This window comes from Vanacampus margaritifer, chromosome 1 (assembly GCF_051991255.1).
Source record: "Vanacampus margaritifer isolate UIUO_Vmar chromosome 1, RoL_Vmar_1.0, whole genome shotgun sequence".
In the NCBI taxonomy this organism is placed as follows: domain Eukaryota; kingdom Metazoa; phylum Chordata; class Actinopteri; order Syngnathiformes; family Syngnathidae; genus Vanacampus; species Vanacampus margaritifer.
The window spans coordinates 55,340,557-55,364,191 of NC_135432.1; the positions used below are offsets into that span (position 1 = coordinate 55,340,557).

The 23,635-nt window shown below is 38.9% G+C and overlaps 3 protein-coding genes across 6 annotated transcripts in view; 1 reads left to right on the forward strand and 2 right to left on the reverse strand.

The window, feature by feature from the left end:
- The window catches only part of dnajc17 (DnaJ (Hsp40) homolog, subfamily C, member 17), a 61,933-nt gene that overhangs the window by 15,853 nt on the left and 22,445 nt on the right, over positions 1–23,635 (forward strand). The window contains exons 11-12 of one of the 4 annotated variants that reach the window (XR_013290477.1): positions 16,289–16,477; positions 16,583–16,644. Coding sequence is in view for 1 of the 4 variants with exons in the window: in XM_077555375.1 (XP_077411501.1) it covers positions 16,289–16,420 (132 nt within the window). In the remaining 3 variants the exon portion in view is untranslated. Of the gene's footprint in view, positions 1–16,288; positions 16,904–23,635 lie in introns of those variants that run through there. The other 3 variants (XR_013290478.1, XR_013290475.1, XM_077555375.1) reach the window with 3 other exon arrangements.
- Positions 1,420–6,732, reverse strand: LOC144041954 (cdc42 effector protein 3). The gene is made up of 3 exons (XM_077555377.1): positions 6,277–6,732; positions 6,046–6,135; positions 1,420–4,895 (listed from the first exon to the last, which is right to left on the reverse strand). Exon 3 carries the CDS (start codon positions 4,754–4,756, stop codon positions 4,142–4,144), a length of 615 nt encoding a protein of 204 aa, XP_077411503.1. The 5' UTR covers positions 4,757–4,895; positions 6,046–6,135; positions 6,277–6,732; the 3' UTR covers positions 1,420–4,141.
- On the reverse strand, positions 19,037–21,788 carry gchfr (GTP cyclohydrolase I feedback regulator). Its single transcript, XM_077555378.1, has 3 exons — positions 21,641–21,788; positions 20,670–20,764; positions 19,037–20,211 (listed from the first exon to the last, which is right to left on the reverse strand). Exons 1-3 carry the CDS (start codon positions 21,674–21,676, stop codon positions 20,082–20,084), a joined length of 261 nt encoding a protein of 86 aa, XP_077411504.1. The 5' UTR covers positions 21,677–21,788; the 3' UTR covers positions 19,037–20,081.

Consider the following 23,635-nt stretch of genomic DNA (forward strand, 5'->3'; position numbering starts at 1 on the left):
GGACATTTGTCGTTTTATAAGGACAGCCAAGAATAGCTTACTCACAGTTTACATCTAATGAAATTGTTGTGCTACAGGTTAGTTTGGAGGGTCAATATATATATAATACCTAATGCCCTCAATTCAAAAACATCAAACATTTTGGCGGGTATTCAAGATAGCTTGTCCGCTATCTCATCTTAGGACAAGGCTGGTATAACACATTGGGATGGATAAGAAAAACAAAAACTGGGGTCTGCCGTTGGCTAGGATACAATGAGGGATCCTGGGGGTTTAAGTACCGATAAGTTATTTTAAACTAAAATGGAAAATCTTTCCGTACTCCTGCGTCAACACAACACGGTGTACACTAAATATGAGGCTTTGGAAAACATACAATGTTGATAAATCGCTATACAAGTGCACTACATTTACCATTATGATCAAAGTCGATTTGTATTTTTATTTTTGGAGTATGACAAGTTTTTTTTGGAACAAGTACAATTACTAACCCATTTGAGTTGATTCGGGAATGGTTGGTTAATGTCAAAACAATTATGTGGATTTGGGTACCAGTCCAAGCTCTTGTGCGTTTGTAATATTGTGATGCGACGATCAAACATCTATATTGTTTCACAATCATAAAATAAAGGAGCCATACCAACAATGTGGCCTGTGACAAAAATGAGGCCTTGACAGCCATGCTGTTGGGAAAAAAACATTTCATTGTGAATGTAATGTAGCTTAACCTTTTATACAATTTCTGGCCAAATTCTTACAAGAACACATTCTTATTTAATGTGAAGTTGGGGTTCAAGCAAACGAAAAAAAAAAGTCCTAGTTTACAGGACGGATGCACTGGTTTTGATTAGTGTAAAATGTACCGATGTAGAGAAAAGAAATGTTTGCATTGGTATTAGTTTTGGAAAGATCCAATGTGATTTTTAGTGTGGTCAAGATGTCAAAATTATTGTGCTATGAGCCTGTCCTAAATATCTGTTTTGTATTTCTTTAGTCCCAACCCTCTTTAACCTGATAAAATGTTCTGATATGACTTGACAGACAACTCAAACAATATCAGTTTCACAGGGTGGCCATGTGTGCGAAACATTAAATATATTTCAGTAGCATCAAGTTGTGCTGGGAGATGTGAGTACATTAGAAGGACACATCTCTCATTTGCCAAAACAATATTTTCAGTGTTTAGTTTGTCCCTGACAGAATTCATAAATCATAATAACTACACTGTATTCTGTGTGACATAAAGTTTAGATGTTTGGATGGAGAGAAGTAGTACCAGATGTGATTGAAATTTATGCTGTGCAGGCAATATCATTGGATTTGCCCCCCCCCCCCGAGAATCATGTAGCTGACCACTTGTTGAGATATAGTTTGGGATTTGTCACACTTTACCTCCACAAACATGACTTCACATAAATATACCGGGATGAATTGTATTTGCCTTTTCAAATATAGCTTTACATCATTGGGAGTTAACATTTCACGATTCTTTTCTCTGACAATCAAACTGATTAACGCGTCCTTGTATCAGACAGGGAATTATGTCCACATCATTACATGCATATTGCCAACTAGCAGTTGATCTTACTGCTGAACACTGCTGAATGTACACTGGGAATTTCTTAAAACTTTCCAAAAAATGGTCATAAAATGTGGCCTAATCCCCATAAAAATCACAAGAATAAACGAAAAAAGGTCTACATAATCTAATACCACAGAAACAATTGCATGTATTCATACTTTTATTGAAAGTAATATTCACAGGTGAGGGAGGAAAAAGTTAATCAACCCTTGGATTTCATAACTGGTAGGCTTTCCTTTGACAGCAGTAACCTCAACCAAATATCTTCTATAGTTGCCGATAAGACATGCACAACGATCAGGATAAATTTGGGCCCATTCCTCTTTGCAAAAGTGTTGCAGTTTAGCAGATTCCTGGGATCTCTCAATTGGGTTGAGGTTAGGACCTTGAATCTAAAGTTGTATAAAGCTGGAAAATGTTACAAAAGTATAAATGTCTTGGTTTTCATCAGTCCACCGTCCACGATAAGAAAAATGGTCCATTAATGGAGAAAAGTGGCCATCCTGTAAAGATGACTGCAACAGCAGAGTGAAGAATGCTCAATGATGTTAGCGTAGCGTGTCAAGCTGAAGACTTACAGAAATTACTGGCACATGCCTACATCTCTGATGACAAAGCTCCCGTACGTCAAACATTAAACAAGAATGGGGTTAATGAGAGAACACCAAGGAGGAAGCGGCTACTGCCTAAATAAAACATTGCGGCACGTTTGAACATCCATTTGCTGTTTAGCAAGAATACTTGGATAGATGAAATCAGAGTTGAAATGTTTGGGAGGAGCGTACAATGACATGCGTGGAGGAAAAATGTCACAGCGCACCAACATGAAGCATGGTGGAGGGAGCATCATGATATTGGGTGCGATTTGCTATCTCAGGGCCTGGACAGATCCCTATCTGCAGTAGAAAAATTAATTCACGTCGATCAAGATATTTTGCAAGTTAAGTTAGAGCTCAAAAGACAAGCAAAAAAAATATTCACAATATTTTCAGTAATTATTTGTGTGATATTAGTTTAAGCAGACTCTTGTTTGTTTATTCTTGTGATATTGAAAAAAGACATCACATTTTATGACCAATTTATGTAGACATTCCCAAGGGTTCACCTACTTTTTCCTCCCACTGTACACTGATTTCTAGTTTTAGTGACGGGAAGCTCTTTCATTCTGCATCAATTTTCGCAAATCATGTCAAACCAAGACTTATTTCTTCACAATAGATTATTCTTTAAAAAATAAATAAATTTAATGTTTTGTCATCAAGGTCCCGAGTGTGCTGACAAAGTGTAGTCTCGGCCACAAAACCATCATTGTAGAAATGTTTAAATATGCATTTCTTTACTGCTCCAAAATACAAAACAGTACATTTTTTGGATGCAGAAGTATTTCACAATATGTTTTTCTGATTTGAAATATAAAAACAATGGGGGACAATGACACTCCACTTAAAATAGTTGCAAGCCAAACAGATGCAGTGCAGACGTGTTGTTTCTGTTGGCCATGCACAGAAGTCTATTTCTTCGCAATGGGACACTTGTGGTCCGCACATTACCAGTGTGGCACTTTGACATGTGGCTCATTGTTAACCCACAATTGACTTTACCATCATTCTTTCTGCTCTGAAAGATGACTGACTGGAGGTGTATCTTCTGTTCTTCATTCCATGTGTGCCCACATTTACATGTATTCTCTTCCCTTTTTCAAGCAGGTCAAGAGTGTGTGACATACAAGCATATATTTTTCATGTCGGAGGTTTGTTTGGTCAGAAGGTTGTGTTTAAATCCTCATCAAGACTTTCACAGCTGTAATGGATGTATCTGGTCCTCTTCCCTCCGCACCCCCTGCATATGTGGAAGTATCGCTTTACCATTTACCACTTTCTCGTGTGCCATTCACAGTATGGGACTCTGTTTGCAGCTAAGAAAACAGCCTGCTCAGGTTTTTTCTAGTTTCTGAGGTCTCTTGGACCTGTGGCCTGGATTGGGCTACAGTGAAACCTGCCACCACTGGCAATGACTTTTATTGGAAGCAGAGCTAAGTGTTTGTTTTCACTACATTGTTGGGAATGAGAGACGGGGGGTACCTTGGTCTACCTTTGAGTAGGGCCTCAGTAATGCGTGCGAGGAAAAATTGCCCTCTGCACACAACAGATTGGCAAGCACTCCAAGACATCACAACTCCATGACTTTGGGTTCTAACTGCAGCTTTTCTAAGCACTACACTACTTAAACCATTACAGCCGGCAACATTTTTTACAGTGTGGTTTGGGGAATACCAAAAATAGCAGAGGGAAGTACACATTACACAAAGATGAAAATGTACATCTTATCGTTCAATATCAGTAAAATATCTCCACAAAGACATGATTCCCAATCAGTTTTCAACATTGCAGACTAAATGCAGTCATTTTTAAGCAAATTTATATCTTGGTTGTTAACGTGCTTTATCCAAGAGTTTTGGCTGACCCTGACTTTTACTACAATGACAAAATGATGTTTGTCTCTCAAAAGGGACTCGCATTTGATTGCCCTCTTTTCTCTTTGCACTGCTAGCTAATTCATTCACTGTTGAAGTTTGTCCATCACCTGCAGAACATCGTCCAAAATGGAAGGACCCAGGTCCAGGCTAAAAGAAAAACCATAGTCCTCCTCTTTCTGTTGTCTTTCAATCTTGTCACCGACCACCGAGGAGTTTCCATTCACGTCTGCACTTAGTTCGCTCCATCCAGCTGGGGAAAATTGATTGGTCACAACGTTGTTTCCTCTTTCATTTCTGCTCACCAATTCAGTGTCACCTTCCTCGTTGTCCAGCAGTGGCATAGAGCGGCATTTCTTCCTTTTCTGACTGGCGTTGTCCTGGTAGTCCACAGGCCAGTCCGGGCCCTCTGAACCCTCGGCCTCCATATTCAGGCGAGGGGGCTTTGGTGGTGGAGAGCAGGCCAAGAAGAGATTTTGCTCACTTTGAGAGCTTTGTAGAAGCAGATTATGGCCCATTTTTAAGAAGGAAAGGTCTCCAAAGCTGTCTCTATTGGCGTCATTTTTAATATGTGAAATATGGCGGAAATCAGCCAGCGGTAGACTGATCATGTTGACAGAGAGGACCTCTCTGCGCTTTGAGTGTCTGCTTGACCAACGGCTAGTGGTTGGCTTTCTGTGCAAGGATGCTCTAAGTGGCATCTTGGCAGTCCTTATTAAAAAATTCAGGGTTTTTGTATTTGTCCTATTAATATGATCAGCAAAGTCGTAGAACCTTTTGTATTTCCTTTTTTCAACAGTCAACGCTTGGAATCTGATGTTTTGGAAGCATCATTGCCATCTGCAAAAAAACAAAGAAGCATTAATTAATTGTCATGGTTATAATGTCATATTTTATTGTTTGGTATCTGTCAAATATCTTTTATGAATAACTTAATGTAATAGTTTGTTTGAGTTCACGTCAGTGCTGGTTATGTTCTTGTAATTGTGCAGGTCCTAATGTGAAACTGGGCTATATCAATTGGCTTGAAATAAATAGGCAGCCTTTATGTGGCATTTGCACATGATTTTTTGTTGAATTAAATTTTATTATTATATTATTTGGTTGGTCCGAGAGTTCTAAGTGTACTTTGAAGCTTTCATCATCAAACATTTTTACTTTTCAGATCCACATTATTCCTTTAAAAGCAGGTGTGGTCTCTTGTGCATCTTTCAGTGGAAGTCTGTTTAAGATTTCCAGGAAGAATAGCTACACAATTTACCATCTTGCGTGTCTGTGGAGCTCATAATTTTATTTACTGATATTTCTGTAATAATAGCTTGGAACTCTATCATGAGAAAATTTTTTCTTCATGAATAATTTAAACTGAGCTCAAAATTGTTCAAGAAAAAAATAGTGGTTTGGTAGCAATCAAACAAACACGAAGTAAAAATTAAATGTGGAAAGAAAATGAAACTCCTTTCACGTTTCGTGACTTATAATTATTGTATTAAATGAAACCAAACTGAGCGGACCAATGCTGGCATGTAGATTAGATAATCATGTCAGGGTCTGTGATTTTACGGTCTCCCAAACAACTTTGGCCACATTAGAGCTATGTTCGTGACTTGAAACACTCACTTTGTAAATTTGTCAGCCACTACAGCAAACAGGTTTTGTTGGCCCGTAAAGGTTTTAATCGGCACTTTGGTAGCAGCGGGAGATTGGAGCGCACGGACAGAGCAGCATTCCTATCCCAACATGTCAGTTTGGCCAAGGAGGAGACTCAGCCCTGAATTTTTGTCCAGGAAACGCTCAACGTAGCCAAGTTTAAATTAAAGTAGCCCATTAAAGCAGATTGGCCAAGAAACACTCTAAATGATCTTTAAATGCTGCCATAAATGATTCACCTTTTAAGATTAGGAATCTAGCCCTTGAAAAACATTAGCCAACATGGAAGAATAAATTATTTAAAGCTTTTTCCTTCCTAAAAAGATTGATTGTTTCTTACCTATGTTCTTGAGCAAATACTGGATATTTGAACTCCAAGCTTGCACACTCGAAACTGCCATGAAACTTGGCTGTGCCTCGTACCTGAACACTGAAAAACATGACATGACAGGACTTGTTCAACTGTTGCAGAGACTTCAATACGCAACCTTGAGACATGAAGCAACTAAGATAAAAACGGGGCTTTCCTCAGTGACACAACAGAGTTTTTGAATTAAAATACTGTATCTACCTTTTGCTTTCAGTCCATTGAAACTCCGGTCCTTTCTTCAATAATCCATCCTTGTGCCAACTACCATTTTCTCTGTAGATCTCTCCAGGTGTGTTGCCGTTGAAAGACTTTGCATGAGTAATAAACCGGGTGAGGTCAGAGTCCAAGCACATCATAAAGCCGCCAGGTAGAAGCATTTTTTTTTTTTTAGGTATTATTATATACTTCACTTTCCGCTCATCCCAATCTCGGATATTTGCCAGCCGCCAGATGATGTCATCCAGGTTGGAAAGTTAGTTGGTTGTTTAGTCACCAGTGTCAACGGAAGTCATTCCGGAAGCTTGGCTGCACCTCTCAGCTACGGGAGAGGGTGGGCGCAGGGTGAAAGACTGAAGTACACAACTACCCAGCCTGTAATTGCATTATAGAGTGGTCAAATTTCAAAAGTGCCACAAGTTGTGTTTTAGAGTGTGCGTGGTGTGCTCCATAGCGTGTGTGCGCCTTTGTAAAAAGCAGGAAGTCATGGTCAGTGAGCAAACGGGCCAGCTACCCAGAGGAGGAGGTTAACTGATCCCTAATCTCCATGTCATTGTCCCGCTGCTCTGCTGATTTCATGATTTCCTGACTGCCGTTGGCTTGTCTAAAGCCCCTAAGTCGTACACCTCGACAAGCCCGTCTGCCTGACTGGAGGCCTACTGTGTCATCAAAGCACAGTATCGCACGCAGACATGTGTGTGCAGGCGGCAATGGTTACACAAGAGCGATAAAAGCAAAGATAACTGGTTTCAGTTCTAATTGTCACATCTTTTGACTTAGGAATGCAATCGTGATGCAGGAATGGAAATCACAGGGAATGACAGGGCAAAAGCCTTTATTATGTTTTATTGGCAGCAATTGCAACTTTGTGTTTAAAATGCCTTTTGAGCTGTCTTTTCTTCCTTTTATTGATTGAGGTTACTACCCTGCTTTGATTTTACCGTCATGTTTCTAAAACTGTGAGTTCATCCATATTCAGTGCTTTCCTCTTATTCACTAATATTAAACATGCAAGATACAATGGAAATGGACAAGTGGTATCTTTAATATTGATCTAATAAACGATAGGCGTTGCCCCTCTTGTTCTCCTGCTGCACGCTCTTGATGCCAGAACTCCAGATGCAATTGCTCACGCAAATGAAATTATCATAACATTTACTCAACAGTGAAACACAACATTAATGAACGTTAGTCCTCTGAGAAGCCCTCTCCTGCAACCACCTATAACCACAGAAACAGAAATGCTTTCATGCTCCCGTCAAGCCAGTGTTATTTGAGGTACAGTGTTCCCTTGCTATGGTTCACTTTTCGTGGTCTCACAGATTTTTGTGTGTGCAATTTTGCATGCTATTTTTTTTTCAGTAATATACCTATTTTATAAAAATGTATGAAGGTTTGAACATTGAGAATGTTTAAACAAGAGAGGAATGGGAGAAAATGTAAATGCTGTGTGGTGAGGGGTTTTAGAGCCTTAAAACATTTATAGTAAATGTAAAACATAAAGCTAACGGCTTCATTTATTGCGGGTAATTTTTGGAACCTAACCCCAGCGGAAAACGAGAGAACACTGTATTTGGGAATGAGATGACATAACCCCAGACTCACAAGGATGATCTTAGTTTATTAGCTTTGTTGTCATGCTACATAGCCTTTGGGCTGATGCTTTTAGCCCTGACTGGATTTCTGTGCAACTCTCCTGACCAGAGCGGCCGGTGTATTGGTTGCAGCTATGCTGGGTCTGAAATCTTGGAAGCTGCGTATTATCGTTGTCACAAGATCTGAACTGTTTACAGACATTGGTTTGACTCCTGCAAGAAACCCATGTTGAGGCTTTTCTTGATTTTTTTCCTTCTTTTTTAGGGGGTGGGGGGTCTTGTTATTGTGTGCTTGCCATCATCCAATCTATGGATGAAAAAAAAAATGGTGGCACATTTTTTTTGTGTGTGTAGGGTACCTACCTTAGAGGGGAAGTCAATTAAAAACAATTCTTTACAAATGCGTCCCTACTAGTCTGGACACAGAAATGTGATTAATGTTGCATTTGTAGAATACGAATTAAGCATAAAAATACACCCATTTTTATCAATCTCTCAGGCTCAGGTTGCAAATGTCACATGACCAAACCCAGAAAACAGATGAGCCTTGGCAGTCATTACCTGAGCCCTTAAGCACTGTGATGTCATTCTTAGTCACCAGCAAGTGACAAAATGGCCGCTCCCTGAGATGGATAAAAATGAGCGGATTTTTCTGTTTAATTCATGTTCCACGAACACAATATTAATCAGAATGCTGTGTTTAGACAAGTGAAGACGCATAGTACATATTAGTCCAAACAAAATTCTCAAATTATGATATTTTCTTAAGACACCCATTTTCTCTGCTCAAAATTGAATAGCTGAGTAGTTGCCCAGTTTCTGTAGTCATCTCTAAAACACATGTAGTAGTTTCCAAGTAGTTATCTTTTATAATCACTTTACAGTAATTTAGATGACAAACATCCCAGTGGGTGTTTGTGATGACTCCAAGCTGAATTTGACTTTCAAAGGAAAGTCCAGAAAAAAGAAGTGCAGAAATTCTGCGGCATGACGGTCACAAGACAGACTAATCCGCCGGTAGTCAAAGTCCAGGTGTGGCATTATTGAATCTTAGGGTGAGACTTAACAATGCTTATACTGCAGTAGCCTCTCATCAACTCAGCAAAGTTGTCAATTGTAGGCCTTGTGGGAAAATGAATAGGCTTGATTACAAAATACGAATGGTGTGATGTCGTCACGTGTATTGATGCAAACGGCACAAAGTAAAAACTATTTTTTTGGTGGTTTTGGCAATGTGGTTTGTGTCATTATGTTGTTTGGTTGCATCTTTCTTTACATTAGTGTATGATATTTAATTTAAACGCCACTTAAGAAGCCATTGTTACTCCAATTTAGTTAGAGATTGCCCATTAGGCTTTGCTCTGTTATTACATCTAATTAGATAATTTTGCAGAAAATCTGTGTAAAAAGGCTACTGCTTTGGATGTAAGTGGGAAAACATTCCTCTCTTCTCGCATACTTGAGGCTGATCCATCGTTTGGAATAAAATAAAATGCCAAAGAAGAAACAAAATTCAGCTGTGGTATCATACATCCTAGTTTCAATCCACACACCTATTTTTTGTTGCAAATATGGGGGCGTCAGGCTTAGAATGTAAAGCCATAATTACTGGCCCTACTGTAATTATTACATCATGATACTGTATTTACATTTAGAGCAGAGCTTTCAAGTAAACAGCATGCAACATGGATACACTCCAGCAGTTCTGCACTATAAACGATAAGAGGCCCTTTTAACATAGCAGCACAGACTAAACGGACACTACACGTTTGTTTATTTGGAACTTGCATTTCTTGTTTCTTTCTCCACGCCTGACCTCTTTTTCACATTTCTAAGCCTGAGACAGCATTCTTAGCAGACTTAGGCCGATTTTGCTTTAGTAGGAAATCTGTTGTAATCAGCGAGCTTTTCCTGGAAGGCTAGGACGTGAAAGACATAATTTTGCTTTTATAACGATATATTGTTGGATATTAAAGAAGCCAAACCCCCACACACTTGCTATTCTGGGATCCTTGAGCCCATCCATCATGAGAAATGCCAGGGCACCAGGAGTTCATTTCTCTTTTCACTGTTTATTTCCTTTGCTTTAACAGTTTCCAAACAGTTCCGTCCAAAGGCCTCAATTCTGTCCAATATTGTGACCACATACACATACACGTCTGCACATATGCATTTCCCCCCCTTTTACTCTTCTCACTGTTACAAAATCTGCAGTCTGCACGCAATTGTGATTACCTGCACTCAGTCGTTCTTCACTTGTTTGTCACGGCTTTGGAAAATCAATTCACAATTATGTTACTGTGTATAATATACAGGGGCAAAATCACAATTTTGTTGTGGTTCTTAAAATCAGTCAGAGGTTATTTGGTGCATATTTTTTTGCCCTGTCCCACTGACCGCATAGATGAACTTAAAAACTTACAGCACATTTGGGCAAAGTAGGGCCTATTCACACTCTGTCTCTGAGTGGCCCTTGTAGCCTTTACAAAGTCAATATAAAACATAATCATGCGTTTAAGTATGGTTTTGTTTTCATGGGTGCCCGTTTTGCTATTTAATCAGCAAATCCCCATAGCTTGAATTAGTTAAAATTGTATGTGGAAAAACACGTCATAATCCCCAAAATTAAAACATAAAAAAAAAAAAAAATCAAAATAGTAAATGGAGGGCACTTATATAGTACTTTATCTGTCCCATATATTGTCCAATGCCTTACCAACCCTTATATTCACTGATTTGAAAACGTATCTGAGTGTACACCAACATAATGCAGCCACGGCAACCTATGGAAAGGTTTTCTTTTTTGTTTAAAATAACTTAGAAAATCTGCTGGATCCTTCGCTGTACACTGGCCAACGGCAGAATCCAGGGCCTCCTTTTAAACAATGAGTCATTCGCGAATGACACAAAACTCGATCTCTGTTGAACTCTCCGACTGCCCAGACAAAAAAAGCAGAATGCTTGGTGCGTAAATGTGCAGTGACAGACTTCAATTGCGCAATTTTTAATTTCCAGTGTGCATGCGCACCTGCGCACCACTTATGTGCACCCTGGATCATACACCATATATCATATATCTCATATCATACCTTATGTATTTTGGATCTAAAATATGTCGCTCTTTATTTTATTGTGTGTTTCAAACTTTATAACTAGTTGTCACAGTCAATGATCTGCAGGAGGTATTTACTGAGACTGTCTGCAGAATAGCATTCGCTTTTAATGCCTTATCAAAGGTCTTGTACTGGAATTCCATTTGGGAACCAGATGTTCTCAAGACATGCATGTAAATGGTTAAATGCAGGAAGTAGATTTGGACTGTAATCTGTGTGTAGTGTTTGTTCTCCACTAACAAAAACAGCGTAATGGACCAGACCTTTGGGGTTTTATGACTGCCGAGTTTCATAATAAGTGATGATTAATCCTCCACCATTTCCAGAGCTTTGTCTGTATGAATTCACCTTTTTGCATGTGCGTTACCCCTGCTTGCCTGCCTGTTTGTTTAATTCAGCAGGTCACACACACACGCTTGCGCACAAATAAACTCTAGATGAGGGTTCACGCCACATAAATCATCCTCTCCGTATCTCTGTGACACAAGCAGTCCTAGAAAGACAACACACGCCACCAGATAAATAGTTCCTTGATTAAATTCAGCCGAGTGCATTAGAGGCAGAGAAGCTTGTCTGCACATGAGGCTGCCATTTCTTGTCTTGGTAGTGACGCTTGCAAAATGAGTGCTTGGCTCAGAGAGGATTCAACTTAAAGTATTTGATGGCTTTAATGAGTAATCCATTGTCAAATACAACCTAAACACCTTGGTGACTTCAAGATTAGGACACAATAACCGTGTAATATTTAATCTAAAGTGCATCTCCTTTTCCGTTTTGTAAGAGGTACAAAAATGTGTTTTTTTTTCAGTCTTGGATTTTTTTTTTAAGTCAAACAATAAATTCAAGGATACTTATTGACCTCTGATCTGTTTGGATTTCATTTTTTCCCTGGTAATAATAATAATAATAATTATAGAAGTTACTGTAGGGTCTCTGCCTTCGTAAAACCTTTCTTAACGGTACAAGCAATGTTCACATTACCATTTTAACACAAAAAAACAAACTCCCATACATGTGTAAGAAGAAGCACAAATCCTCACATATCAGATTTTTGTTTTCGGCCTGGGAATCCATGCCACTGTGTAAGTACGCATACAGACAAGGCAATCACCCACTTAATTTGGTTCTGAAAAAAAAAAAACCTGGGAAAAAATGCCAGCTCTAATATGATTTAACTAATGCATTCATTTTTGGGAAATTCTGTCTGAAATTGGCTACTGCTTTGAATGTGAGTTGTCAAGTGTTTCTGTTTTAGCTTCTTGGTGGCATAAAATCTGCTGCAGTAGTTCATAACAGAACTGTGTAGTTTAAGTTGAATTTTGTTTTCATTTAGTATTTTTCATTGAGGCGCCACAGAGGTTAGCAGTTCTGCCTCACAGTGGAGAAGTTCTGGATTTAAGTCGTGGGTGTGGTGTTGGTATGTTATCCCTCTGCTTGGGTTTTGTCTGGCTCCTCCCAAAAAGCATGGGTGTCCCAACTTTTACACTTCCGATACTATACCGATATTGCTGCCTAGAGAACTATCTATCCAATACAATACCAGCAGGAATGATACATGCTTTTATTCATTTTATAGTATGAAATGTTTAAAAAAAACTTGATCAAGTGATCCTATTCAAATAAAGAACAATAGTCAGAAACACTTGGTATGAGAAAATATGGCCCAGTTACAGTATTCCAAATCTTTGGGTTACATAAAGCTGCTTGTATATAAGTGCTAATATCTGAGATTTTGGATGTAGAACGATATAATTTGATACTGTTTTTTTTGTTGGGCTAATTGGACTAGTATCTGACGTCAATATTAGATCGGGACACCCCTAGCATGCATTTATTACTTTAAAATTGTTTAAATTGTCCATCGGTGTGAATGTGACTCTGAATGATTGTATGTGCCCTGTGATTGGCTGGCCCGCCTGTCGCCAAAAGTCAGCTGAGATAGTTATTACAAAAAATGGCCAGGAGGTGGCAGCAGAGTATGAGAGATCAGCCAGGGCCATGTTGCAACAAGCTCTTTTTCCCGGTGTTTTCAACAGGTTTGTGAATAATGATGAAACTTGCTGTATTCTAATACTAATTTCTGCAAAACAAAAACTGATACAGATATATATATATACAAAATCAGTCAAAATCCAGTAAAGCAGCTGGGAGCGAAGGGGGTTGCTTCAGTGAAAATGGCAGGGAGTGAATGTTAATCATTTATTTATTTAAATTTATTTTATTGTATGTTCTATACAAAATGTGCATTTTATGAACAAATGGAAAGAAAACTGCTATTAATTTTGTGTAATTTTAAGGAAAAAAACTGGCCTTTCTTTAAAGTTATCTGTAACTGTTTTTATGGGAAATTGTATCAATCAAAAATACTCGTGTTATCAACCCTTGGCATCGGTATCGGTGAATACTGATGAGTTGTACTGTTATCGGTCTGAAAATAAGTGGTATTGAAGTTTTTTTCTGCCTTAATAGTCTGTAATTTTGTAGGGTATTCTGTTTTCTTAGCCCAGTTCCTTCCTCACTCACTTCCGCTCACACGTGTGCATTACACACGCAATCTACAGCTGATCTGACAACCTATGCTAGAGAAGCACAGTGGCCACCTGCACCACGAGCTGCCACCTGCTGTGTCTGAAAAGTAGCGTCAGACTATGAATGCATGTTTGCACACTCTACTGACTCACAGCACAGGAGGTATTCATGATGTCATCACTGGCCTGGGGTCAGCCTGATGTGTGCTGTTTTGAGGCCTAGCCATGTGCTGATGTCACAGGGCTAATCCTCAGCTTGTTTCAATGTGCGTGTGTGTTTGTTTTACTGCCATCCTGCCTCTGCGGCGGCCTTGTTCCCACCTCCCTTGACTTTGCGCAGACCCCCTTGTTTGTGTTTTGCGGTCTCCTACTCACTCCGGGCCCCAGCATTGTAACAACGCACACATGCATGTATATGTGCACAGCAAGTGTTGAGTTAACAGGGTGATGCACTGGCTAAACATGTACATTGTTAGTTAGCACCGTGGGCAAGGAAACATCATTCATCCTTACAAGAAATGTGTCACACTGCCCAGAAAACACCTGACTTCCCTGGCATGGCCTGGTAATGAAAAGGATAGTGGTACAACGGATCACAGAACTCTGGATTTGGTTTGGATCACGGATTGGGGCACAGATTATTTCGGATCAGGGGGGAAAAAAAACATAGTTTAAGTACAATATAAGGCAGAAACATTCTTATTGTATACATGGTCCATGTGTAAATAACAAGGAAAAGTTGTGTTCCTAAAATCTAAACAGCTATGTTTGACATTTTAAGTTGAATGTTTTTCTATTTAAATGGGAAAAAGTGTTTTATAAAATAAATGAAGACAAAGTTCTATTTATCTTTTTTTTTTTTTTTTAATGAAAAGACCTCAAAGTACAATTTAAGGCACATTCCCTTCCTTTAAACATGGAGAGTGAATTGCAAAGTAGCCTTGGTCCAGAATATTGAAAAAGAATTAAAGTGGTACCAGCAGTCAAACTCATTTACAGCTACCAGCCAGGCACTCGTTGATAATGCTAGCAGCTAGCTGCTAGCCGGTAGCCACTTATGTCGGAGACTTCTGTCGTATCATACGAGGGCGTAATAAATTAGCGGTTTCTTAGCGTCCTAAATTAGTGATTGAATATGAGTTTGGGATAGCATTGTGTTGATGTTGGTCACAACTTTAATGTCAATCAACAATAAAGAACTAAACATCTAAAAGGGAAGTCAATTAGCCATCACGCCATGACATGGGGCAACTTCAAAGTAAAAGTCGTCAATGTATTATGTGGTAAGCTTTATTTTGAAGTTGGCCTTAGCGTAGGCGTCGTGTTACGTTGAGTATGTTTCAGCTTCCTTGTCATGTCTGAATGGTGTCGAGACAAGAGGCAGAAAAAAAAATCCTGTATCATTAATTTGAGAACTAATTTAAAATTGCCAAAAAAGCTCCCATAAATGCGACTTACGTGATCCACAAGAGGTTTCAACTTCCTCTGCTGTTATTATTGTGAATGTGGACTGATCATATTGCTTTTTTTTTTCAACACCCAATCCGCAGATCGTGCGCGATCCAAAACCGACCACGGATCAATGATGATCGTTTGCACCACTAGAAAAGGTCGTATCTGTTCTGACTTGCAGGTCATCATATTGACCTATAGAGGGCGAGGTGGAGTTAATTTGCCAAATAGGACTGCGCATTGCCAACATCTTGCTTGTATACTTGCTTGCGTCCTGTTTAATTTGAGGATGCAGGAGGTATTTAGACTATCTAATGGCGTTTGCGTGATATTTCATAGTTACGCGTCAGACAAGGGCTTGAGCTCACATTGCTGGAATGATAATAGCAGCTTTCCTCAATCCAGGGGCCGCACGGTGAGGGGAGTAGTGGGGGACTTCCCCCTCACCGACCCTCTCCTCTTCTTCGACACTTACCCTCATTCGCTCAGCACAATGGATGCTGGAGTCCCCGTGATGCTTTCCAGATGCCGTAGTGCAGTGAGCGCATTGACAAAACCTACCTCTGGAGCTCTCCCCCAGACCTTCACGCACAGACCCACTTGATCTCTCCTGCAGTACAATGTCTCGTTAAAGAGACACTTCTTTGGCCCGCCAGACTTTCTGGCTATGATCATATAAGACAACGGCTTTCTCTGAGGACACTTGGCCTCCAAACCCTAAAAAGAAATGATCACATTTACAATAATTGCTTGACTTCTGCTATATAGTCTATCGCTGTGTTGTGCTGCTTGCTGTGCAACGTTCTAAATCACACATGTGATTATGTGACATCTATCCTAGTGACCATTCCCTCTAATTTCCCACAGCAAGGAGATTCTCTTGTCCTCGTTGTCTAAGCCCAAGCCTCGCAAAGCAATCAAGCATACTGTTAGAGGCCAGGCCTCTGCCAGGCCTAATGCAAGCTGCATAATGACCTCCGGCAACGGAATTACCCTGTCACACTTGCTCTCCAGGCTGCTGTCTCTTGCATGTTCACTCTGCCTGCCGTCATGGCGATGGTTAAGGAGATGAGAGCATGCAGAATGGTTGTGAAAGCAAACATACAGTGAACGCGGACAATTTTGCGTCCTGAGATGCTGTTGCCATGAAATGAATAAACAAGTGGCCAGTAACTTTGTGCCAGTCTAATATTTGTTGAGGAGGGATTGGATTTTTCTGTATTGCCCATCACATGCGACAATAATCATTATTAAGAATCTGTTATGGATCACCTTTTTGACAGTCTGTGTGTGTGTTTCTCTTCTCCAGGGCTCCATGACCAAGGAACGCGACTATGAGAGTGTGGTGATGATGAAGATGAGACAGGCAGCCGAACGACAGCGGCTCATTGAGCAAATGCAAAAGGAGGATGATGATGATGAAAAAGGAGCTACGTCCTAGCACCAGTGAACTTAGCTCGGCAGTCCGCAGCCATTAAGCAGAACACCTTTTTTTAAGGTTGAATTTTTCATTGTGTTGTTTTGTGTCAATCAAGGCAGATAAATATTTAATGACTCCAGAAAGTCTTATCATTTTAATTGGTGTGCTGTGTTTCTCCTCTAGTGAAGTGAGGGTGCTGGTAGGATTCAGAGTTAAGTCATGTGGTGTCAGAGAACAGGAAGCAGGTATGGATTATGCTGCATAAAGTCTTAGGTTAATGTATTGTATGGATACTTGGATACCGGTGTTTGCATTAGGTGGACCATTTCGTCAAAAGTAAATGAAAGTGCTTTATTTCACAAGCTCCCTTTCTTTCCTCTTGATGTAAAAAAAAACATTCAAGTAAAAAATGAACAATATGTTCCCATGCACCATTGTGAAAGGTTCTGAATATAAATGCATGAGTAAAATTATTTAATAACCATTAAATCCAGTTGCAATTTACTCATTGTTGAAACTTTAATGTAATCAGATGGGTATGATTTGTCTGGCAAACTATAGCCAAAATCCTTCCGCTGTGTCATGCCCATGTACTTGTCCAGTAACTCAGTGAAAGCAGCTGAGATGCATAGCGATCCAAACCACAGTCCGTGACTATGTGGAAGTCGTTTCTCCCCCACGAACCAAGCCTCGAGCTAACCTAAGAATGTTATAGATAGAACTTTAGAAGTTTTGTGGTCTCTCGTGACAAAATGCAAACATATAAAAAGCATCATCATTGCTTCCCGTGATTATTCATGCCTTCGAAATGTTCCTTTATTAGGAGGCAGTGGAGACACCAGACTCCATACATGATACTTTATTGTTTATTTTTAAGTGAGACATTACTAAAAGAAAAGAACACTTTGCCAATTGAATATTTGAACAGCCAGTTACACTACTAATACAACTGTCGGTTTCTGATTTTTTTTTTGTTGAGCTGCAATTTGTTAAAGTGTTAACAGTTAGGGATTTTTTTTAACCCAAAATCACAACACATTGAATTATTCATTTATATTCAGATATTGATAAAGTCATGTTTTCAGATCTTTTTCAGGAAACACAAAAAAAATAACCATTTGCATCATGAGGAGATAATTTAGGCAAAAATTATTATTTTTTGCAACAAAGTCAGTTAGGCAACAATTTTAAGAGGGTGACGATATGATCTGCTCAAGCGCACATCCGCATCATGCTGAAAACGTGGGATTTGCTATTATTTTTGCTGTACATATTTTATCATAGTACTAGCCAAGTTTTTACTTCTGTGTTACTTACTCTGAGCTGTTCTTATTTCCTACAGTAAAGATGGAATTTGTAGTAAATCACAAAGCAACTGTGACTAAGCACAATATTGGGAAAGATGAGTTCAATATCACAGGCCACACCCAAACCTGATTGACACCACCTTTTTTGAATCAAGAAATCACATCACTAAAATATGTTAAACAAAGTGAAATAGGCTACAAAATTTCAAGAATAAACGCATCATCTCACAATCCAAAGAAATTCCAGAAGAAATGAGAAAAAAAACCCCGCATCATGTCACAATCCAAAGAAATTCCAGAAGAAATGAGAAAAAAAGTGATTGACATCTTTCAGTCTGGAAAAGGTTACAAGACCATTTGCAAGGCTGGGGGGCTTCAGCAAACCACTCCAAGTAACAGACTCTTTGCTTTGCTCAGGGAATGCCCATGTAGATCCCCTTTGAGAACTATTGCTACATTGCTCAGCGCTAACTGCTAACTGGCAGCCTACCGGGGCGCATGCATTAGATTTGTTATCTGGATATTAACGGGTTAATTTTGACATCCCTAGAAAATATGAGACAGATTACACCACAATAATACAAATATGTCAATCAAAACTTTATGACGCTGCTTTTCTGATTAGATTAGGCAGGTGCCGCTAAAGAAGTTGTCAGTAGTCTATATCCTTTCAAATAGTCATAAACGGTCTTGTTTTCCCCTTTCTTTTCAAATTTTTATGGTACAAGTGAGCCCGTGCGGTGGCTTTTTCTGTAGACATTGTGTTATTTGGGAGCCACATGGCTGCTTCTCAGCATCCAACCTCTCCCTGCCACTCCCACCTCTGTTGTGCGGCTTTGTTACACAATGTCCAGCTGTGGAACATGGTGGTGCGGTGGAAGACATCTGCTCTTCTCCTCCTGCAATAGCCGTTCATCACATGGGTTTATTTATTTGTAGGCTTTTTTGTTTTGTTTTTTTGAACAACAGAAAAACTCCACAAACACACCCAAAAAATCTGTTGAAATGACAACAGAGGAAATGCAATTACAGGAAACCGATTCACCGCCAGACCTGCTCTGAGCCCACAGTGGTTTGCATGCGAACCAGGATGGTAGGATTTGTCAACCTTTACACTGCCTCTACTGAAGATGCCAGTACAGATGCAGCTAGTAGGGGTGTAACAAAAATGATTTGGAATCGGAAAATAACAATATCTTATCATTGCTTTCTATAATATTGGGCCTATGTCACCCATGCCTAATATAATATTAAATATTTATTCTACAGCTACCCTGTTTAATGTTCCATAAGTCTGTGCAATTATTTACCGTAATAAGTACACAATAAATCCACACGTAAGTATTTAATCATAAGTATTTGAGACTTCAATACAACCTTTGCAAGCACAGTGTTTCACTGATTTACATTGGCGGTTTGTGTTTAATTTAGGGGTGTCAAAATTAGTGCGTTAATTTAAAGTTCCTTTGACGCCATTTTTGTGTTTAATGCGTGTTTATTACTTGGAATACCTGCACTGGAGGAATTCCAGTCGCAACGCAACAGACACATCCACATCAAAATTTAGCATTAATAAATGTAATAATAATGCATATATTTGTGGAGACTGGGGTCAAGTTGTTTATAATTTTTAAAATGTGCAGAATTTCACAAGCTACTTCATGTTAAAGATTAGATAAATCTTAATCTGAAAAGAAAAATGCACTGAGCTGTCACCAATGTCTTCCAAATGCAATTATGCCATCTAGTGGCAGAAAAATGTTTTCAACACAAATCAATATCACAGTTTTTTTTACAGTACAGTGCATCTTTTGAATTTTAACTCTATTTTATGAATTATTTTGAAATTACTGGATCAATGACTAAAAGATGCAGCCGTATTTCTATTAGTTTAACAAATGTTTTCCACTTTAATGTTAACAAGAGTATGAAAACTTAGAAATAAAATATTGTACATTTTATTGTACATTTAGAACAGATATAAAATTTGCAATTAATCGTGAGTTAACTATTGAAGTCGTTCGATTAATTGCGATTAAAAATTGTAATCGCCTGACACCCCTAATTTAAATAAATACCTATAGACCGTAAAACTCGCTGACAGTCCCTTAATGTACATTTGGTCATCATTTGTAAATGAAACAGGAATGGAAGAAATCATAAAGGATCATATTTCACTTTTCTAAATTTGTCAGCCTATGATTAGCTGGCAACCAGTTACAATCAAAGTTCACAAGGTTAGCCTAACCCTAAATGAGGTCAAGCACAATATAAGATGGATAGAGGGATGGATAGATGGATAGACAATTTGGCAGCGTTGAAAATTTCACAGTAAAAAAAAAAAAATCATGTTCCTATGTCCACTTGTCTCAATATCACTCTGGCTCCTTGTGAAGGCACCACACAAGTGTCTGGCCCACCCCCGTCATCGTCAGCATGCGGTAGCCGATCTTCTCCAGCTTGTCCAACACCAGGCGAGGGGGCTCGTCCACATGGTACTCGGAACTACATTAAATGAGACAAACAGAGTTAATCCCCAGTACTGTCCGCACATGTGGGTTCTCACTGAACTTTGTTTGGAGGCTCGAATCTTGTTAATTGTTCTGCTGTTTGTTCACTTCCTTCCACACCTTCATCCATTTCCCAGCAGCGTTTGGATCTGGTTGCCAATGACAACACCTCCCTAGTCTGTTTCCCATCACGCTGACTTGCCTTATTCAAAACGTGCAAAGCAGCACTCTTCCCCTTCTGACCACATAAGAGGTCCTTCCATGTGCCTGTGTTCTGATGACAGCACGGATGCGTTTGTTGCCACATTGAACGCCATTTTGTACATTTGGAAATGCATCCCCCAAATATAATTACATCATGGTAGTCTATTTTCTTTAACACTATTACCTGCTGCAGGTACCTTTTTTAAGTCCACCAGCAGCCAATGGCGAAGCACGCATTGCGGTACTCACAAATTATTTCCCAGCATGGTTGTTTTCCTTGCTCCCAAGTAATTCATGACATCTGGATCAGAATACTCATCTCCCACATTGGTTGGGCCGTTCTCCTGAAAGACATTGCACTTGTGTTAAATTTTGATCGACTGGTGTGCATACTAATCCCTAAATAAGTGGACCACCTATAAATAGGTGATCCAATTCTCGCAGCCATGCAGCTGAATTAGGTTGTGAGAGTTGTGCGGGCAACAAAGGAAATGAAGGCAATGTTTATTTAATCTTTTATTTACCATTGTGACATTTAGGATTTATTTTATATATGCAAATTTTCAAAAAAAATTCACTGGTGTTAATCCCCCCAACATATCTCTACTATTGGTCAGTCATCACATGGTGGTCTGTTTTCAAAAATTACTGACCAATGTAAGTGCTTTAAATGGCTTTCTCTCTTTGACGATGCAAATTTAAAGTGATTGTATACATAAAAGTTAAATAAAATTTGAATCGATATTCGACATTAAAAACAAACCGTTCTTTGTACGAAAAAAATTAAGAACTGCACTTGAGCAGTGATTCTTTTGCGTACCACTAGAGGGACTCAGCATGCCACTAGTGAGAATAAAAACAATTGCTAATTTGTGACGGATGCTAATTTAGCAATACGTGTAGTTATAGTTTGCATATATGTAACTTTACTGCACCATAATGGAGCGCTGTCTCATAACCAGGAGGTTGTTATTAAAATATGACAAAGATCAAAATAATAAATGACATGTATGTTGAAGTGAATGTTATCTATCTATCTATCTATCTATCTATCTATCTATCTTGTTTGTGCAGAACTGTTAATATAACGTAAACAAACTAGATTTGTGAGTGAGGACAATGTTGCAATGCCACCTTAAAAACACAATTGATCTGTAGCTCCACCCTCACTAAACAAGCACAACACGAGACAAGACAGCAACACCACTGAATTTACGCACCAGTCGTATCTGCGTGCTGATCAGTATGTAAGGCATGTCTCCTCCGTAGCTCGCCACCTCTATTCCCTCGAGTATTGACACCGAGGAGGTCTCAGACGCGACAGTTCCCCTCTCTCAAAGTGCGCTTCTGCTGACAGCTATTTGTAGAACGCGGAAACACCCACCGCGGTGGACCAATCACAGCGCGCCTCTGCGTGAGCGTGTTATTAAACATGAAATTCGGGATTCCTTGAAAGCAAACATGCAGGTAGCTCTACATTTCAGCTCTTTTTACACCCACTTTATTTGGTAAAAGGATATAATCTAATGGCAGCTAATATAATACTAGATAAATAGATATTGAAAGTCTGTTTGTGAAAAATGTACAGTACATAATACTGAGAACTATATCTTTAATTTTGGCTCATGTAAGTTGTATTAGAACCACCTCTTAGAATGTAGCTAATAGGGATGTGCAAAATTCAGAGTTTCAGAATGTAATTCAATTAAATGGATGCATTTGAACTTAAATGGTAGGAAGGGGAATTTGAATTCAATGCAATTCAGAGAAACTCAATGTCATCACATATCAGTGAGAATAAGAACATGTATTTCACTAGTGTTCTCCAAACAAAATGTCCAAAATGTTTAGCTAGCCATCTTAAAAATGTAGATAAAGCAAGGTATCCTGGGAAATTAAGTGCTGTTCCGCCATCATATCAAACAATTTCAAAAGTTTTACAATTTAATGATCTGTTTTATCGTAGTAGGCGTTAAATATTAATACAATTATTTTATTTTTTTACTGCACTTTACTATTTGCTAAAAGTATTGTCTACATCAGAGGTGGGCAATCTCGGTCCTCGAGGGCCGGAGTCCTGCAGGTTTTTGAGGTTTCTCACTTCCAACACAAGCTGATTCCAATCAACAGGATCATTATCAGGTTTATTTAGAGCTTGCTGATGAGCTGATCATATATCAGCTGTGTTGGAGAAGGGCAACATGCAAAACCTGCAGGACTCCGGCCCTCGATGCCCACCTCTGGTCTACATAAAGTCCTTAGAATAATATTTGTTGCTTTAAATAGGTTTATATAGCCTACTGTAAAAATAATTGTTAAATACACTTTAATTTTGTATCATGCATTTCTTTGAATTTCATTTCCTGCAATTCAAATTTAAATTGCAATTCTGCTTCCTGATTGTCATCTCAATTCAAATAAAATAAAATTACATTTGAATTTAGGTGTTATTCTCACTTCAATTCCGAATTTTGCCCAGCCTTGGTAACTAACTGCAACTAGATGCAATATAGGTCATTATTGCAAACTAGTTAACCCACAATAATATCATATTTTACATCTTGCAAATATTTGGTTAGGTTCGATTAGCATTATTTAACACAGCCTGTGTCGTTGCAACATTTCTTTGTCTTTATGCAACAAATGTGTTTTTATTCTCTCGCAGTTATTTAGGGTAGCCAAATTATTAGAAACATATCCCTGTGTAATACAGTGCAGTTCCACACTGAAAATTAAAAAAAAACAATGAAAACCATATAACTAAAGAGTAAAATGGTTCTCTGTGTGCATTTCTTAATATCGGGAGCATTTCGAGGGTTAGGTACAAATGAAAACATGTTGAAATGAATTTGTTTAATTCATGTTGCGTTTATGCATATTGACATCACCTTACATTCACCATATCTGGAGATGTAATTTCCTCCTCAGTGATGGATTTATTTCCTCCATGGCGCTGAATTATTCTTGATGGGAGGAAATGAAAGACCGCAGGCAAACAACCAAGGCAGGTACTGATACAATCAACAATAAATGCTATGTGCTGAAAGCTTATATGAGCTGGACATAATATCGTCATCGTGTTGTTCTGAGAGCTGAAAGTTATTTCAACCACAGTCATGTTTAATTATTTGGGACAATATGTGCCATCTAAACAAACCAGATATAATTCATCTGTCACTTATTCACTGGGTTGCACTTTGTTTAGAATTTGAGCA

Excerpts from the sequence above, each read along its gene's own strand:
- LOC144041954 (XM_077555377.1), bottom strand. The coding sequence starts at position 4,756 with ATGCCACTTAGAGCATCCTTGCACAGAAAGCCAACCACTAGCCGTTGG.
- gchfr (XM_077555378.1), bottom strand. The coding sequence starts at position 21,676 with ATGCCTTACATACTGATCAGCACGCAGATACGACTG. Across the intron at positions 20,765-21,640 it reads TCAGCACGCAGATACGACTG|GAGAACGGCCCAACCAATGT; the intron begins GTGCGTAAATTC and ends AATGTCTTTCAG. Across the intron at positions 20,212-20,669 it reads ACCATGCTGGGAAATAATTT|TTCCGAGTACCATGTGGACG; the intron begins GTGAGTACCGCA and ends CATTTAATGTAG.